Source organism: Toxorhynchites rutilus, chromosome 3, assembly GCF_029784135.1.
Source record: "Toxorhynchites rutilus septentrionalis strain SRP chromosome 3, ASM2978413v1, whole genome shotgun sequence".
NCBI lineage: Eukaryota > Metazoa > Arthropoda > Insecta > Diptera > Culicidae > Toxorhynchites > Toxorhynchites rutilus.
Window position 1 is genome coordinate 155448257 of NC_073746.1, and position 19166 is coordinate 155467422.

The following is a 19166-nucleotide window of genomic DNA, read 5'->3' on the forward strand; positions in this document are numbered from 1 at the left end:
TCATTCTCATCCGAACCGTACACCACATCGTTTCGCATCACCTCACATCAACAAACCAACACAAGCAGCCATGTCTGGACATGGTAAAGGAGGAAAAGTGAAGGGAAAGGCAAAATCCCGCTCGAACCTTGATCTGGAGTTCCCGCTCGTGTTGATCTGGAGTTCCCCGCAAGGGTAGCTAGGCCGAGCGCGTTAGTACCAGTGTACCAGTCCACCTAGCCGGCGTTATATAGCTTCGGCCGCCGAAGTGATCGAGTTAGCTGGCAAAGCTGCTCGCGACGATAAGAAAACCTGCATTCGGAACAGAACACATTCGGTTCGGTGGACATCAAGACAACAACAGGCAGTTGCAGCGAGTGGCGAGTGGCAAACGCAATCGCAAAACGGCATCAGGTAGCAGAAGAAAAAAGTTTGTTCTTTATACAAACTGCTTTGGCGGCAAATCCAGAACAAGGCGGCATCGAGGGCGTTCGAAATGGTTTTTTTCAAAACCACGAGTACTAAGTTTTCTAAATTGGAACCATTCCATAAAACAAGGCGCTTTTCAGGGCCATTAAACCTTCCAAAAAAGAGTTTAGGAAATAAAGTTCAATGCTTTCTAAAACATTATCCAAAATAATAATAAAACACAAATTGATGTTTTCATAATTTGTTTGCCAGGATCTGATGAGTATGTGAATTTGGCAGTTGTTCTGAGCTTATTGATAGTTGGGGACTTTCCTGATTATTCAATTTTCACCAATTCTTAAATTGTTTCCAGATTTAAAGTACAGTAATCTACAATTAGTTCGACATTTAGCTAATTGGACGGACATGTAATGCGACTTATTTAGTTGGACATTTTTGTAAACATAGAGATCCAAATTATGACCCCACATTGAAAGTCGACACTGTACCACTGTCATCGCAAATGTTCAATTACAGGTTAAAATTACCTCCAATCCGACACTGAGTAGTGGTAATGCGACGTGTCATTGAATGTAATTTACTGTAAAATATGTCACAAGCTGGATGGGAAGAAATTTTCCAACTGTGAAAGCTGTGGCGAGTGACAACAAATCGCTAAACAGGAAGGTTTAGCCGAACAAGATGGGAATATCGAGTGATAACAAAAACACAACACCAAAGGTTCTTTTCAGAACCATCAACATATTCATAAAGAGTAAACAGTAAACTAATCCATTTTTCAGGTAGATAGGTAGGTATTCACGTAGGTGAAGAAAATAAAACAATATATTTAAAATATATATTTAACAAAAGCTGTCCCCTTTGTATAGTCCTACGTCACTCCGGTTATGTCCCCGACATTACCCACCCGTCTTTTTTTCTCTACACCTTCATTGTCGACCTCAACCAAGACTCGGCATATTCAACTGAAGATATTCAGCCGACTACCTGACTGGCTCTACCCGTATTCAGTTGGAAATGACTCTCTCTCTTGTAACGTATATGTATAACCTTTGTTAACCAATCATTATATAACACTACCTTGTAACATATATACACATTGAATAAACGTCATTCGATTCACTTGCATATAGCTTACATGGTGTCAGAAAAACCCATGTCTGCGTTATTAATTGGATTTTGATAAGAAAATCTAGTGACAACATAAAAATATATAGTGCGAAGCGTAGAATATGTGCATCTGGTTCAGTATAAGTGAATTTTCTGGTTTGAACAGGTGTTCAAGGCCCACATTTGTGGAATAAAAAATCGATTTTCATCTGATCCGAAACAATGGCGTCGTCTGCAGGATTGAAGCCACCAAAGCCGGTTGTATTGGGCGAAAACATGGCGGCGCAGTGGAAAAGTTGGAGCAGGCAATATTCGTGGTTTGCAACGGCAACACAGCTGTCGGAGAAGTCAGCGGAGGTGCAGGTGGCAACATTTATGAGCACTATTGGAGAAGATTGCTTGCGTATTTACGACACTTTTGGCCTAACTCAAGAAGAAGAATTTGACGTGGAAGTGATAAAAAAAAAGTTTGAAGAATATTTTACTCCTAAATCGTGCATTACATTCGAGCGGTACAACTTCAATCAAATCACTCAACGCAAGGACGAGCAATTTGACAGTTTTGTTACTCGAGTAAAAGAGCAGGCAAAAAAATGCTCATTCAATGTTCTTCACGACTCACTTGTTAAAGACCGGATCATAATTGGAGTGAAATACACAAATTTAGTGCCACAGTTATTGAACGATGAATTGACATTGCAGAAGACTATCGAGTTGTGCCGTAATTTCGAGCTGACGGCAATGCAAAGAAAGGCGTTATCAGGTGAAACAAAAGTAGACACGGTGAAAACGGTAAAAAAAAATTTAGTGGTGGCCGATCGGAAATAAAACGAGAAGTTTTTCAGTGCAACAAATGCGGAAGGAAACACGCTACACAATCGTGTCCTGCATTCGGTAAAGAATGTCGCAAATGCAGACTGCTAAATCATTTTGCTGCGATGTGCAAGTCGTAAAATGTAGTGCATACGGTTACAGAATCCGCGGAAAGTGATGCAGAAGTTGAAGAAGAAGAGCTGTTCATTGGTTCAGTGGAGAGCTCGAAGAACAACGCTGATTGTTGGAGGTTTCACAGTATAACCCTACAGTTGTGTATGTCAAGGGGACGAGCATTCCGATACCTGATATCTTAAGCCGCGACGTTGAAAACATTTCAAATAATATAGACGAAGAGCAATTAGAAGTACATTTTGTATTGCAGATGACCAAGACCGCCAGGGATGAGTTGAAGCAACACACAGACGGATTTCGAGATGCGGTCGTTGAAGACAATAGTGATGCAAGGTTGGCCGGAAAAGAGAGACGAGCTGCTGCCGGAACTGAGAAAATATTGGTGCTTTCGGGACGAGATGGCGGTCTACGATGGGTTGATTTTCAAGTCAAATCAAGTACTTATCCCACAATCGCTAAGGAAGATCATGCTAGCCAAAGTTCACAGTGGACATTCAGGGATTCAGAGCTGTATTCGCAGAGCAAAGCAGGTATTGTTCTGGATAGGAATATCTAAAGATATCCAGGAAATGGTGGAGGCCTGTACCATTTGTCAGCGACATCAACGAAGTAACACGAAACATACAATTCTTCTAAAGGACATCCCTGTGCTACCGTTTGAAAGAGTTGCATCAGATCATTTTCATTTCAAAGGAAAGGAGTTTCTTTTATTGGTTGACAGCTATTCAGGGTTCTTTGACCTGAAGCAGCTATCTGAAATAACGTCTAAGCAGGTCATTAAACAGCTGAAAGAATGGTTTTCTGTACACGGTATTCCTCAAGTTTTGGAGACTGATAATGGTCCTCAGTACGCTTGTGAGGAGTTTCGTCGGTTCTGTCGCGAATGGGATTTCGATCACCAGACATCGAGTCCGCACTTTCCTCGTGCAAATGGATTGGCAGAAAGATTCGTGCAAGTAGCCAAAGCGATGCTAAAAAAATGTAGTGATGATGGATCCGACATACATCTAGCCTTACTCCATATGCGTAATACACCTCGAAGTAACTCCATGCCATCTCCCAATGAAAGACTAATGGGTCGGTTAGTGCGATCAAACATGCCGATGACGTTGGAAGCATTGAGACCTAAGGTGTCTATAAACGTTCAACAACTCTTGGAGCATGAACGGGAGACTCAGAAGAGCTATGCGGACAGAGGAGCCAAAGAACCATCTCAGTTTACCGAACAGGAGAGAATACTAATACAGGATCAAAATTCTCGAGGATGGATACCAGGAACGATAGCGAGACAGTTAGACGAAAACCGCTCTTATTTGGTGACTGATGGTAACAGAACTGTTCGGAGAAATGCTCATCATTTGCGTAAGCTATGCGACGGAAATCAACCAACAGAGATTACCTCACCAGCAATTGAGAATCTAGATGACAATCGTTGCGAGGCGACATTGGCGATGGAGAACTGCTTCAACGGAGATCAGCTGAATACATCTACAGCAAAGACTCACCATGCCGGTGAGGCATCGACAGAGACAGTGACTCGTACTGGACGTGCTGTAAAAGCGAAGAAGTTCAGTGATTTTGAATATTATTAAAAACGGGAGATGTAACGTATATGTATAACCTTTGTTAACCAATCATTATATAACACTACCTTGTAACATATATACACATTGAATAAACGTCATTCGATTCACTTGCATATAGCTTACATCCCTCTCTCTCTCTCCCTCTCTTTCTATCTATCTTTCTCTCTGTCTCTCTACCATGTATCACGTATGCTTGCATCGATGTTTGAGCTCAACATGGTTTGACGTATGCTAGAGGTGAGCAAGACTTTTTTTGTATCGTAAATGGAAATTACTCACACGTATAAAATAACGTGCAGTGTGTGTTTGTAGCATACCTGAAAATTGTCTAAGTTCGTTGATTCGAGTTCACGATGGGCAGACAATGAACCGTACATTGAGAGAGAGAGAGAGAGAGAGAGAGAGAGAGAGAGCGAGCGAGAGAGAGATCCCGAACGATCGTGGTCAGTGGTCGACCTATATGACTACTGACCCCGAACCAAAAAAGATCAGTTCTAATATATTCCTCATTGTGAGAACACGGTCGTCTTTGTCAGCAAAATTACATTTCGTTGCAATATCGTATCGTAACGATATAATAAACATGATTAAAATCTTCACCGAAACATCACAGCAAATAAATAATATATGATCAATGTATGAAATAAATAGTAACAACCTAATATGCAATTGAAAGCATGACATAAAATGCTTGACATATAAATATAAAATCAAACTCCACAACAAAAAATCCAACAAAACCCCATCATCTATTTCTACATTTCGTTGCAATATCGTATCTCCCTGTTCCGAAAGTAGCAATTGTGCATGGTATGTAAGTGCTTGGCTGCGACTTTGGTGAAAAAGTTGGAATGCAAAGGTACATTTGCCCTCCCCCAACGGTAAGAGATCTACTGTGCGCTGTAGATATCCAAATACTATTTAGTGCTAACGTTTCACTGGCCCTTTTGTCAACCGTTTTCGACGGCGAAGAAACACCTTCGATCCAGCATTCACGGTCAACTGGCTCGTACTCACTCTCAACTCTCGACTCCTTACACTCTACTCTCTACTCTCAAAACTCTACTCACTACTCTCTACAACTCAAAGACAATGGAACGACATAATCGTAGTTTATGCAACAGAAGACGGTAAACAACAATTTAACCAAAATTATGAGGACAAGCGCCAGTTTTTGTTATAAGACAGCATATGACACATTTTGAAACTCTTTAGTTGGAATCAGCCAGATTTGTTTTCTTCGGCAGTTATTGAAACAGCATGGAATAAATTTTAAATAACTATATTTGAATTCGTCCAAATTTTTTCCATTCAACAACTAAAATTGGAAGATATAAACATAAAAGTTAAATCGAAGTTCATCTCTGTCCAAGTCAATCCATCGGTGTGGTCTTCCATCTATGAGGAATAATCCTGTTATAAATTTGCAAATTGTATATATAAAATAAATACTTACATCACATATCATTTGTGTCATTTGCTCCTACGCTCAGGATACGCTTCTCAGGATTCGCCGGGATACTCGTCTACAGCCTATGAGAGATAAAAAAGAATAATATTACTTTAATTTGTTTGCAAATAGTATCAGTCATAAATAAATAAATACTTACATCACATATCCTATGTGGTTATTTGAATTGAAGCCTTGAACTTTCTCGACCAACAGCTCAGAACATCCCATGCAAGAAAAGAAAACATGATTAAAATCTTCATCGAAAAATCACAGCAAATAAATAATATATAATCAATGTATAAAATAAATAGTAACAACCTGTGGGGCATAGGCAAGACAACCCGATGAGGGTCTACCATCAGTTCAGCTGTGCGCACGTAAGTTGTCACTTGATGTGCTTACACTCACACCAATGCACCAGTTAGCATAGAACCGAACGAGGCCTTTCATCTCCCTTGCTCGTCAGTTCATTCGTCAGCAGTCCCACAGGTTGGACGTGCGCTGTGTGGCTCCGCGAAACTCGGGCGATTTGCCAGCGGCGGAATAGCGACCCCACATTTGGCGATCCTGCCAGGAGCGGGAGCTGATGCTTACCCGCTTCTGATCCATCACATCGAATTTTCGACGTGGCGCAATCAGGGAAAAAGCACCTTGTTGGAAAAGTGACGAGCAACGGTCGACGAATGCGAGGTTCTCCAGTGACGACCTGATAAGCATGGCCGAGGACAATACATTGGGTGACTTCTCACATATCGACGATGAGCTGCAGTTCGTGAAAAATGATGGTAATTCCTTAGTTCCCTTCAAATATTTCCGCGCGTATGCAACGGTGATCCGGTACGAACGGGATAATCGGAGGAACGCAGTGATGTCATATATATTTTTGTGTTGTTCACGAGAGGATGTTCTTGATACAGTGATAGTGTGAGACGTTGTGGATGCGATGACTAATGACCACAGTAGAACGAAACGGGGCAAGAGATAAAATATTTCGAACCAGGCGCACACTCAACCCGTCAGTGGAGCAGAAGGAAAACGCAAAAAACTTCCGATACGTCCGATACGAGAACAATTACGTTGCCTGCCTGTGTGTGGGACTGTGATGCATGTGTTTGCACGGTGAAGTAAAAGTGCATGTTCACCGAAAACTGTTTTCTCGTTGTTTTCAATCAAAAATAGACTATTTGTACTGTGATTCCCCTGCTGATGCTGTTGTACCTGTTGCTGACGTCTTCGAAGTGTGCACGGTGGAAGAATGACGAGTGATATACGGTCAAAGTCGTCGGTTGCTGATTTTTATTCAGTCAGCTTAAGGTGACTTTCACACAACTCTCGGCGAAATGCGTCCAAAGTGGTTAGATTTTTAATGGGATTTCGCTTTCCCCTAACGCAGCGACAGACGCATAGCTTTCGTCAACCATAACCAGCCCCCCCGTTTAGGACTTTGTCGTTTACCTGGTCTGTCCATTTGAAGGCGGTGAGCTTCGGCGGCGTCCGAGCCGGCAATACGGCACAGCTCGCATGAATTGTGATTAGTTTCAACGTTCGTGTGAGCTCGGGATGACCACACATTGTTAGACAACATGGCATACAATACGATATGAGCGAAAAAAGAAAAGGAAGAAGAAATAGTTTTTGCCCACTTAGTAACAGTGTCGTGTGAGTTGGGATAACCACACATGTAACAATTTAACAAAAACAAGAGCGTGTTGGGATAACCGCACTTTTATGACATTCAAACTTGGAGCGCAACGTGAGTTGGGAGAACCACGAATGAAGAAATTAAGAAAAAAGCGCGAGTTGGGATAACCGCTGTTAACTAAATTCCAGTTTTTCGACATTTGGTAACGACATGTGCAATTTAGCAAAGCTCTGCAAAATACTTGATTATTTGTAACAGTTTTGTGATGCGATACTATTGGTACATTTGTGATAAATCTGTCGATGAATGGTACAGCATGAGCGATGTGATTCAGTTCTAAAAGGATTCCCAAAATTATGTTTTTGTTACACAGTCTTGTTTAAGGTCAATCACCAATTTAAATTGTCCTCCACATAAGAGAGAGACCGTGGATGGTTTATTTGAGATAGTAATTATTGTTGCATAATTTGGTTACGTCAGTTTGAATCCGTTTTATTGTATGGTATTAAACGAAGCTACTAACGATCAAAGGAAACCGATTTTTATAATGTTTCAGCGGGCGCTGCGAAGCATTGATATACTCAGTTCGGAGCAATTGCCGCTATGTTGAATTATTAGTTGGACAATTGAGGTAACGAACAATTCCGAGGACAACAAACGTAATTTAATTCAATTATCCCGGGAAAAACCTGTGCCGTGCACTTGATCAATAACCAAACGGTTTATCACGTTCCAAGTTCCTTTTTTGTTTTATAACTGCTATTGACTGTTATCACTTTTGCCCTTGCGGCCTGCAAGGATAGAACGAAGCTGTAGCAAACGTGATAGGTATAAGATAAAGCCGCCCGGACAGAAGATATCAAGTTTTGAACCTTTGCTGTAATGTTTTCTTTCTCTCTTGCCTTCCGAAGGTTATTTGTTCATCGAGCAAACAGAAGAGAAGCGCCCATCGGAGGAAGCAGCTGCGCGTAGCATACACTCAAAATTCATTATATGTCAGATATATTATGCAAGTACGTTAATAAATCTGAACAAAGTGCAATACATTCCGATTTAATGTACGATATTTTATAATCCGATTCAAATGTTTAAATACGTTTTCCCATGGCACTTACATTTCATGTGAATTTAAGGGAACGATTATTTTGTGTGCTTTTGATATATATTTTTTTTTCTTCTTGGTAGAATTTACCGAATCACCTCAGTACAACCCATTTTTTTAGAGAAGAGGGGAGATGTGGGGCATAGGCAAGACAACCCGATGAGGGTCTACCATCAGTTCAGCTGTGCGCACGTAAGTTGTCACTTGATGTGCTTACACTCACACCAATGCACCAGTTAGCATAGAACCGAACGAGGCCTTTCATCTCCCTTGCTCGTCAGTTCATTCGTCAGCAGTCCCACAGGTTGGACGTGCGCTGTGTGGCTCCGCGAAACTCGGGCGATTTGCCAGCGGCGGAATAGCGACCCCACACAACCTAATATACAATTGAAAGCATGACATAAAATGCTTGACATATAAATATAAGATCAAACTCCACAACAAAAAATATCAACGAAAAATCCAACAAAACCCCATCATCTATTTCTACTATTATACTGGAAATAAACAAATCACGAACACAAAACCAAAGCAATCAACAACAAGAAGAAGGCAATAAAAAAATCAACTAAACTCATAACAAAAGCCAAAGTAAATCCTGCAAAACGAAATGGTAACAAAAACAAAACAAAAGCAAATAACGCAATAACAATAGAACAATTCGCAACAAGAAGAGAATCAAATATAGCTAAAACGCACATCAAAACAACTCAACACAACGCAGTAACATAACAACCATAACAACCAAAAGGAGGAAGCTAAAGCACCAACGATTAATGATGCTCACTCCTCTCGTTGCCTTTAGCCGCCGATTCTCCTGTCGAAGCTTATCGTTCTCAGCCTTCAATTTCCAGAGCTCTCTCTCGGCTTTTATCTTCCTAAAAATGGCTTCTTCAATTTCGGACATGTTGTTTGGTTCCCAATCACATACATCTTCGTCGTCATCATCAAGATGTGTGTCACTGGGAACTAACATTGGCAGTGTTTCGTCCTCTATCCATTCTTCGTTCATATCACTGTAGTTCCAAAACCATACCTGGGTCTCGTCGGGAATTAGCTGTGGTGGTGATTCATCCTCAATCCTTTCTTCGTTCGAGTCGCAATAGTTCGAGAACCATTCCCGATGTCTATTTTCCGATTGAAGACCTTTTTTGCTCCATCTCCAGTCTCCTGACAGGCATAAGAGCTTTTAGCTATCCTCGGTCCTGTGGGAATCCTCGATGCAACTGGTCCTTGCTTCATTTTGGATGCTTCCGGTGATTATAACTGCTTCTCTCATGTAGTTATAATCATCAGTGAGAAAAGGCATCGCATAAACAAAATGTTTGCTTTGATTGAAAATAAAAAATCAGAATACGGATTCCAGCCTACTTTTGCATATTTTTTTATTCTTTATTCTATGTACCATCGTTATTATGCTGACAGAATTAATCACTACGAATTCAAAATCGTTCTCTTTCACAAGCTGCACTCAATCAGGCGAGACACAGTGGAACACGGAGGCTTACCTGCGAGCTGAGAAGCTTTCCAATCATGGACAACGAAGGTCCACCGAATGAGCAGACAAAAGAAGTATTACAACTCCAAGGAATGACCGGTCTGGAGGAATTAACGTATGCCTAGATATTCTAATTCGCCATCAGTGGGAGAAGTTGGATTATTTGAACATACAAGAAAGGCGTCCATTTGCGTGACATTTCAATAAGCGGATGCTGATTTCCTCTCCAAAAGGAGTCTCCGGATTAAGCCGTTCGACGGGACCGGTTTTAACAACTGGTGCTTCCGTATGAGAGCATACATGCAGCAGATGGAAGAGTTGCGGTGCGTCGAGGTGGCGGCAGAGCAGGAGGATTTTTGGATCGTGCCAGAGACGGATACGGCGGAGTTTGAAGCGGCGAAGGAGTTAAAACGGGCGAATCGAATTCGGCAGGACAACAAGTGTCGGTCGTTGCTGATTCAAGCGATAGCTGACAGCCACCTTGATTATATAAAAGATAAACAGAGTCCGAAGCAAATTTGGGACGGGCTCCACAGTGTTTTTGAAAGGAAAAGTATTACTAATCGTTTTCTGATGAAGAGAGAGCTTCTCTCGATGCGCTACCAGGAAAGTGAGCGGCTGCAGGATCACTTCCTACGCTTTGATAAGTTGGTTCGCGAAATCAAAGGTGCCGGTGCTCAGATGGACGAGGAAGACGTCATTTGTCATTTGATGCTGACAATGCCGTCGTCGTATGATGCAGTCACCACTGCCATGGAGGTGGTGTCGGAAAATCTAACGATGGATCTCATTCGACAAAAGTACCTCGATGTGGAGGCAAAGCGACGTGGACAACAGCAGGAGATGGAAGCGAATTTCGCTGGGAAAAACAAAGCGAAATTCAAGTGCTATAACTGTAACCCACTGGGGCACAGAAAAGCTCAGTGTCCGGAGAGTGACAAAAGCAAAACAGTTATCTCGAAGCAAGCAAAGAAAAGTGCAGTGCAAAACGCGAACGTCGGAACGCAAACGATATCGTTTGTCGCGGCGGAGGGTCGATCTGATGTTGTTGCGGCCAGTGCGGTGGCTAGTACCAAATGGTGTTTAGATAGTGGTGCTTCTGAGCATATGTCGAACAACAAAGCGCTTTTCGATTGTTTGGAGAAGCTTGAAACGCCGGTAGTGATTCAGACTGCAAAAAGTGGTGTGAACTTGTTTGCTCGGTTTAAAGGTCAAATTACTGCCAGTGCGGTTGTGAACGGGTGCGATATTAAAATTAATATTGAAGATGTTCTTTATATTCCGGAACTATCGTTGAATCTGTTGTCGCTGAGACACCTGGAAAACTCGGGAAAGAAAGTGATTTTCTTCGGTGGGCATGTGACAGTGGAAGCCGATAATGAAGTTGTCGAGACCGGTGGGCAACGCGGTAGGCTCTACTGTATGGACTTTGAGTGTGTGAAGACCCGGAACAAAAATGCGACTTGTAGTGCGATGATGACCGGAAGAGTAAGCAAACAGCTTGAGCTGTGGCACCAGCGGTTTGGCCATCTCGGGAACGAAAACCTGCTGAAGCTGGTAAACAAACGGTATGAACGGTATGACGGTATGAAAATCGTGAGTGTCGGAAAGAAGAACGAAATATTGTTGTGTGAACCGTGCATATCCGCGAAGCAAACCCGTGAGCCGTTCGAAGTACGTAGTGATGCGAAACGCGCCTCGCGTCCGCTAGAGATCGTACACAGTGATGTATGCGGGAAGATAACACCAGTGTCGTGGGACGGTAATGAATATTTTGTGTCGTTTACGGATGATTATACCCACGTTTCAGTAGTCTATTTGATGAAAACAAAAGACCAAGTGCTTGAGTGTCTGCAAGAATATGAGGCTATGGCCAGTGCTCATTTCGGATTGAAGATTTCTCGACTCCGTACGGATAACGGGGGAGAATATTCTAGTCGGGCGATCAAAGAATTTTGTCGCAGAAAGGGCATTCGAATGGAGAAGACAGTGCCGTATACGCCGGAGCAAAACGGTGTGAGCGAGCGGCTCAACCGTACCATCGAAGAAAAAGCCAGAGCGATGCTGCAAGCGAGTAACCTTCCAAAGTGTCTGTGGGGGGAAGCTGTGTACGCTGCTGTATATTTGATGAATCGAAGTCCAAGTGCTGCTGGGGATTTGACGCCGTATGAAGCATGGTATGGTCATAAACCAGATGTGGCGAATCTACGTGTCTTCGGTAGTGACTGCTATGTCCACGTTCCGAAGCAGTTGCGGAGAAAGCTAGATGCCAAGAGTGAAAAGGTAAGCCTTGCGGGGTATGCTCCGAACGGGTATCGAGTCTGGAATGGTACCAAAGTTTTCGTTGGCCGTGACGTAATTTTCAACGAGAATGAGTTGCCTCTATGTACGGTGAAATCCAGCAAACTGATTAATAAAACCGATGAAGTGATAATCAACGATCGAGTGTCTAATGCTCCAATTGAACTAGAACTGAATGAAACGGAGCAAGAAGAAAATGATAATGAGGATTTCTTTTCGGATGAAGGCAATGAAAATGGCGATCATGAGAATCTTGACGAACAGGAGAGCCGTGGTGGTCTTTCCGGTGATCCTGCTGTGGAAGACAGTGTTCGAAAAAGTGGTAGACATATTGTTCCGCCAGTATGGCACGAGGAATATGACATGAATATGAGTGCATTTGCTTTGAGTGCCGAGGAGTTTATTGACAATATTCCGACTGATGTGAGTGAATTGAAAAAGAGGAGTGATTGGCCGTCGTGGAATAGTGCCATCAAAGAAGAACTGGAATCGTTGAAGAAGAACAATATCTGGCAACTTGTTGAATTACCCGTTGGCAAGAAAGTAATTGACAGCAAGTGGGTGTTTAAACTGAAGCGTAACAGTGAGGGTGAAGTAGAAAAATATAAGGCCAGACTGGTTGCTCGTGGGTTTACGCAGCGGCCGGGGTTTGACTATACGGATACCTACTCTCCTGTGGCAAAAATGGCGACCCTGAGGATTCTTCTGGCTTTGGCGAATCAAAACGGCTGGCATGCTCATCAGATGGATGTCAAGTGTGCGTTCCTGAACGGCACGCTTGACGAGGAAATTTTTATGCGTCAACCCGCTGGGTTTGAAAGGGGGAAGAACCTTGTTTGCAGACTGAATAAGGCTATTTACGGTCTAAAGCAAGCTTCCCGGAATTGGAACCAGCGGTTTCATGACTTCATTTGCAAACTGGGGTTCAAACACAGCGAGTATGACTTCTGCTGTTACCAGTGGTCACGCGATGGAGTCATCGTTTTGGTCGTCATATACGTGGATGATATTTTGATAGTGAGTAATTCCATTAAGGCGATCGGTGGAATAAAGAAGTTGTTTTTAACCGATTTTGAGATGACGGATTTCAAAGATGTCAAGAGCTTTCTCGGGTTGAACATCCAGCGAGACTTGCAAACAGGAACAATGACCATCGATCAAAGAGCGTACGTTCAGAGCGTCCTCGAGCGGTTTGGTATGGAAGAGTGCAATCCGTCGCCCATTCCGATGGACCCACATCTGAAGCTAATGAAGGGTAGCAAGGAGCATGCTACAGATAAGCCATATAGAGAGCTCGTAGGGTGCTTGATGTACCTAATGGGCGTGGCTTTTCTCTGCTGATGACATCGCTTTTATCGGAATAAATATAATGAGTCAAAGTCCTTGGCAAAATAGTTTACGTATTATTAAAATACAGTCAAATTAAATCAGCACGTCGTTTGTACTATTAATGTTGATCGGCTGGAGATAGATTGACCTGACCTGTGACCGAAGCCGAGCGATGTCCACATCCTCGCGCTCAAACTCCTGGATTATCTGCTCGAACTGCACTAGTCCTTCCCGATTGGCCGGGAAACCGTATTCCTTGATCACGGTAATCTGAAGCTGCATCACTAGTGGAAACACATACTGCATCATCTTGATCATTTCCTTGCCTGAGTTCGCTTTGGCCTCTGAGAGTTTTGACGTAGGACTACGTCTAACCGGAAGATATAGGGGGTGAAATGGAAATCTAGGCACTGAACAAGTAGGAAAAAATGCAAGATTTGGAACGCTTATAACTCGAGCATTTCTCAATAGATCGCAAAGGTTTTTGCATCAATTGATAGGAAATATATCTACGCATCTATCATAACGAATAACATTTCATTTTTCATGAGATAAATAATTGAATAATTGTGAAATATCAAGCATTGTCAAAATGCCCTATGTACCCATTTTTGATTGGTCCATTTTGTGCTCCTCAAATCGTACCGACCAAAACGGGCAACCAGAGCAGCAGCGAAATAGAATGAAGCACGATTGGGAAGGAAAAAGAAAAAAAAATGAACGAAACATTGGTCGCAGTCTCACACATGCGTAATTCTCGAGCCAGCCAGTCAGCTTAAAAATCCACGCTCCGCTGTCGTAACAATCATTCTCATTCAAACCGTACACCACATCGGTTCGCATCACAACACATCAACAAACCAACCCAAGCAGCCATGTCTGGACATGGTAAAGGAGGAAAAGTGAAGGGAAAGGCAAAATCCCGCTCGAACCTTGTTGATCTGGAGTTCCCCGCAAGGGTAGCTAGGCCGAGCGCGTTAGTACCAGTGCACCAGTCCACCTAGCCGGCGTTATATAGTTTCGGCCGCCGAAGTGATCGAGTTAGCTGGCAAAGCTGCTCGCGACGATAAGAAAACCCGCATTCGGAACAGAACACATTCGGTTCGGTGGACATCAAGACAACAAGCAGTTGCAGCGAGTGGCGAATGGCAAACGCAATAGCAAAACGGCAGCAGGTAGCAGAAGAAAAAAGTTTGTTCTTTATACAATCTGCTTTGGTGGCAAATCCAGAACAAGGCGGCATCGAGGGCGTTCGAAATGGTTTTTTTTTCAAAACCACGAGTACTAAGTTTTCTAAATTGGAACCATTCCATAAAACAAGGCGCTTTTCAGGGCCATCAAACCTTCCAAAAAAGAGTTTAGGAAATAAAGTTCAATGCTTTCTAAAACATTATCCAAAATAATAATAAAACACAAATTTATATTTTTTTTCATAATTTGTTTGCTAGGATCTGATGAGTATGTGAATTTGGCAGTTGTTCTGAGCTTATTGATAGTTGGGGACTTTCCTGATTATTCAATTTTCACCAATTCATAAATTGTTTCCAGATTGAAAGTACAGTAATTTACAATTAGTTCGACATTTAGCTAATTGGACGGACATGTAATGCGACTTATTTAGTTGGACATTTTTGTAAACATAGAGATCCAAATTACGACCCCACATTGAAAGTCGGCACTGTACCACTGTCATCGCAAATGTTCAATTACAGGTTAAAATCGCCTCCAATGCGACACTGAGTGGCGCTTCGGCACGTTGCATTGAATGTAATTTACTGTACAACATGTCACAAAGCTGGATGGGAAGAAATTTTCCAACTGTGAAAGCTGTGGCGAGTGGCAAACGCAATCGCTAAACAGAAAGGTTTAGCCGAACAAGATGGGGATATCGAGTGATAACAAAACAATGAACTCTTTAGATTGAAGATAATTTTGTGATCCTGAAAAGGACCTTTTTTAGCCTGCATGTGAATCCAACGAGCGAACAAATCGTAATGAATGTATTTTTTTGCCATCGCTCCCTTTTAACGCTCATTCGTTCGTCTCGTTGGACTCGCCCCTTTGGCTGAGTCTGCCGATTTGTCTCTATCCTGTGAGCGTGTACCACTAAAGTACAAACGCGCGGACCCCAAAAAAATATCTCATTTTCTTTCAAACCGTAAACCTGTGTGGTTGTGGACGTGACAAAGGAGGACAAGTGAAGGGAAAGGCAAAGTCCCACTCCGTGCAGGTGTACAGTTCCCCGTAGGTGTATCCGCCAATTGCTCAGCAAGGGTAGCTAGGCCGAGCGCGTTAGTACCAGTGCACCAGTCCACCTAGCCGGCGTTATATAGTGTCGGCCGCCGAAGTGATCGAGTTGGATGGTAAAGCTGCTCGCGACGATAAGAAAAACCGCATTCAGAACAGAACACATCAAGACAACAACAGGCAGTTGCAGCGAGTGGCAAACGCAATCGCAAAACGGCATCAGGTAGCAGAAGGAAGGAAGGTATTGTATTATAGAGACTTTAAACTTTTGCAGTTCATTCGTCTCTAGCCTTGAGAAAGGCCCTTTGAAAACTCTACTCTACTTTACTCCAGCGCTACCATCTCCGCCCTCTTGCCTTGAGAAAGGCACTCGATCCCTCGCCGTCCAGCCCGTCCAGCAACGATGTTGTCCAGTCGGTGTCCACACAAAGAATGGAGGTAGCAGAAGGAAGGAAGGAAGGGAAGGTATTGTATTATAGAGACTTTAAACTTTTGCAGTTCATTCGTCTCTAGCCTTGAGAAAGGCCCTTTGAAAACTCTACTCTACTTTACTCCAGCGCTACCACCTCCGCCCTCTTGCCTTGAGAAAGGCACTCGATCCCTCGCCGTCCAGCCCGTCCAGCAACGATGTTGTCCAGTCGGTGTCCACACAAAGAATGGAGGTAGCAGAAGAAAAAAGTTTGTTCTTTATACAAACTGCTTTGGTGGCAAATCCAGAACAAGGCGGCATCGAGGGCGTTCGAAATGGTTTTTTTCAAAACCACGAGTACTAAGTTTTCTAAATTGGAACCATTCCATAAAACAAGGCACTTTTCAGGGCCATTAAACCTTCCAAAAAAGAGTTTAGGAAATACAGTTCAATGCTTTCTAAAACAATATCCAATATAATAATAAAACACAAATTGATTTTTTCATAATTTGATTGTCAGGATATGATGAGTATGTGAATTTGGCAGTTGTTCTGAGCTTATTGATTTTCACCAATTCTTAAATTGCTTCTAGATTGAAAGTACAGTAATTTACATATATCTCGACATTTAGCTAATTGGACGGACCTGTAATGCGACATATTTAGTTGGACATTTTTGTAAACAAATTATGACCCCACATTGAAAGTCGACACTGTACCACTGTCATCGCAAATGTTCAATTACAGGTTGAAATTACCTCCAATCCGATACTGAGTGGTGGTAATGCGACGTGTCATTGAATGTAATTTACTGTAAAATATGTCACAAGCTGGATGGGAAGAAATTTTCCAACTGTGAAAGCTGTGGCGAGTGGCAAATGCAATCGCTAAACAGAAAGGTTTAGCCGGACTAGATGGGGATATCGAGTGATAACAAAACAATAAACTCTTTAGATTGAAGATAATTTTGTGATCCTGAAAAGGACCCTTTTTAGCCTGCATGTGAATCCAACGAGCGAACAAATCGTAATGAATGTATTTTTTTGCCATCGCTCCCTTTTAACGCTCATTCGTTCGTCTCGTTGGACTCGCCCCTCTGGCTGAGTCTGCCGATTTGTCTCTATCCTGTGAGTGTGTACCGCTAAAGTATAAAACACGCAGACCCCAAAAAAATATCTTATTTTTATTTCAAACCGTAAACCCGTGTGGTTGTACGGCATCGGCATCGTGGACGTAACAAAGGAGGACAAGTTAAGGGAAAGGCAAAGTCTCACTCGAACCATTCTTTGTGGGGACACCGACTGGACAACATCGTTGCTGGACGAGCTGGACGGCGAGGGATCGAGTGCCTTTCTCAAGGCAAGAGGGCGGAGGTGGTAGCGCTGGAGTAGAGTAGTAGAGTAGAGTAGAGTTTTCAAAGGGCCTTTCTCAAGGCTAGAGACGAATGAACTGCAAAAGTTTAAAGTCTCTATAATACAAGACCTTCCTTCCTTCCTTCACTCGAACCGTGCAGGTCTCCAGTTCCCTGTTGGTCGCATTCACTGATTGCTCCGCAAGGGTAACTAGGCCGAACGGATTGGTGCCGGAGCACCAGTATACCTAACAGCGATTATAGAGTTTCGGCCGTCGGAGTGCTCGAGTTGGCTTGCAAAGCTGCTCACGACAATCAGAAAACCCGCATCAAGAACAGAGCAGCTTCGGTTCGGCGCTCATCAAGGCAACAATTAGTTTCAGTGAGTGGCAAAGTGTTTCTCCGGCACGTCGCATTAAATGTAATTTACTGAACAATATGTCACAAGCTGGATGGGAAGAAATTTTCCAACTGTGAAAGCTGTGGCGAGTGGCAAACGCAATAGCTAAACAGGAAGGTTTAACCGAACAAGATGGGAATATCGAGTGATAACAAAAACACAACACCAAAGGTTCTTTTCAGAACTATCAACATATTCATGAAGAGTAAACAGAAAACTAATCCATTTTTCAGGTAGATAGGTAGGTATTCACGTAGGAGAAGAAAATAAAACAATATATTTAAAATATATATTTAACAAAAGCTGTCCCCTTTGTATAGTCCTACGTCACTCCGGTTATGTTCCCGACATTACCCACCCGTCTTTTTTCGCATTGTCCGGTAGGTTGGCTGTTTTGAGTACATCGATTAGCATCGTTTTGCCAGTTTCGGCGGAGGGAACACGTACACTTGAAAATGTGTTCCTCCATCCTGACGCCTATTCCGGTGGTATCGTGTAAGTATATCACATCCAGCCAACCAGATGGGTTATTATTTCCAACCAGGATTGTATGGATCTGCGCCTTAATCCTCTAAGACCCACATTTTTTATTTGTCTAAAAAAACCATTCCACTTTTACCTCGAATTTCCGACTTTCAACATAAAATATCCCTAGCAGAAAGCTGCCAGCATAAAACCGATGTGTATGTGGGATAGATGAAAATATTCTACAGACGTTCTAGTGGGGGTGAACACTGAAACTAATGTCTGAATAATTTGAAAAGAAAATCCGTGAAGTCCGTTTAAATGTGGGGTTGGGTTGTAGAGGGTTAAGTATCAGGAGGAAAACAGCAGAAGCTTGTATTCTAAATTTGCTGCGTTCCACTATTTTTACTGGGATTATATTCGGCGTTTACTTATTCTCTATTGGTACACCACACTCTCTACTCTGTTCTATATCCATATGATATTCTATACTCTTCACTCTCTATTCTCTACTGCTTCTACTATCCACTACTATAACTCTTCACCCCTTACTTGCTTTTTTCTCTACACCTTCATTGTCGACTTCAACCAAGACTCGGCATAATTATATTCAACTGAAGATATTCAGCCGACTACCTAACTGGCTCTAACCGTATTCAGTTGGAAATGACTCTCTCTCTCTCTCTCTCTCTCTCTCTCTCTGTCTCTCTCCCATGTATCACGTATGCATGCATCGATGTTTGAGCTCAACATGGTTTGACGTATGCTAGAGGTGAGCAAGATTTTTTTGTATCGTAAATGGAAATTACTCACACGTATAAAATAACGTGCAGTGTGTGTTTGTAGCATACCTGAAAATTATCTAAGTTCGTTGATTCGAGTTCACGATGGGCAGACAATTAACCGTACATAGAGAA

The 19166-nt window shown here is 42.5% G+C and overlaps 2 protein-coding genes and 1 long non-coding RNA gene across 3 annotated transcripts; 1 reads left to right on the plus strand and 2 right to left on the minus strand.

Moving 5' to 3' along the window:
- Nucleotides 1-2864: 2864 nt before the first annotated feature.
- Nucleotides 2865-4058, plus strand: LOC129773594 (uncharacterized protein K02A2.6-like). The gene has a single exon (XM_055777231.1). It carries the CDS (start codon nucleotides 2865-2867, stop codon nucleotides 4056-4058), a length of 1194 nt encoding a protein of 397 aa, XP_055633206.1.
- Nucleotides 4059-5345: 1287 nt separating this feature from the next.
- On the minus strand, nucleotides 5346-5798 carry LOC129778124 (uncharacterized). The gene is made up of 3 exons (XR_008743375.1): nucleotides 5663-5798; nucleotides 5509-5585; nucleotides 5346-5450 (listed from the first exon to the last, which is right to left on the minus strand). It is a non-coding gene; the product is annotated as an uncharacterized LOC129778124 (long non-coding RNA).
- A 7602-nt stretch (nucleotides 5799-13400) lies between these two features.
- Nucleotides 13401-18198, minus strand: LOC129773595 (protein C10-like). Its single transcript, XM_055777233.1, has 2 exons — nucleotides 18143-18198; nucleotides 13401-13747 (listed from the first exon to the last, which is right to left on the minus strand). The coding sequence occupies exons 1-2, from the start codon at nucleotides 18196-18198 to the stop codon at nucleotides 13471-13473; spliced, it is 333 nt and encodes a 110-aa protein (XP_055633208.1). The 3' UTR covers nucleotides 13401-13470.
- Between the last annotated feature and the right edge of the window lie 968 nt (nucleotides 18199-19166).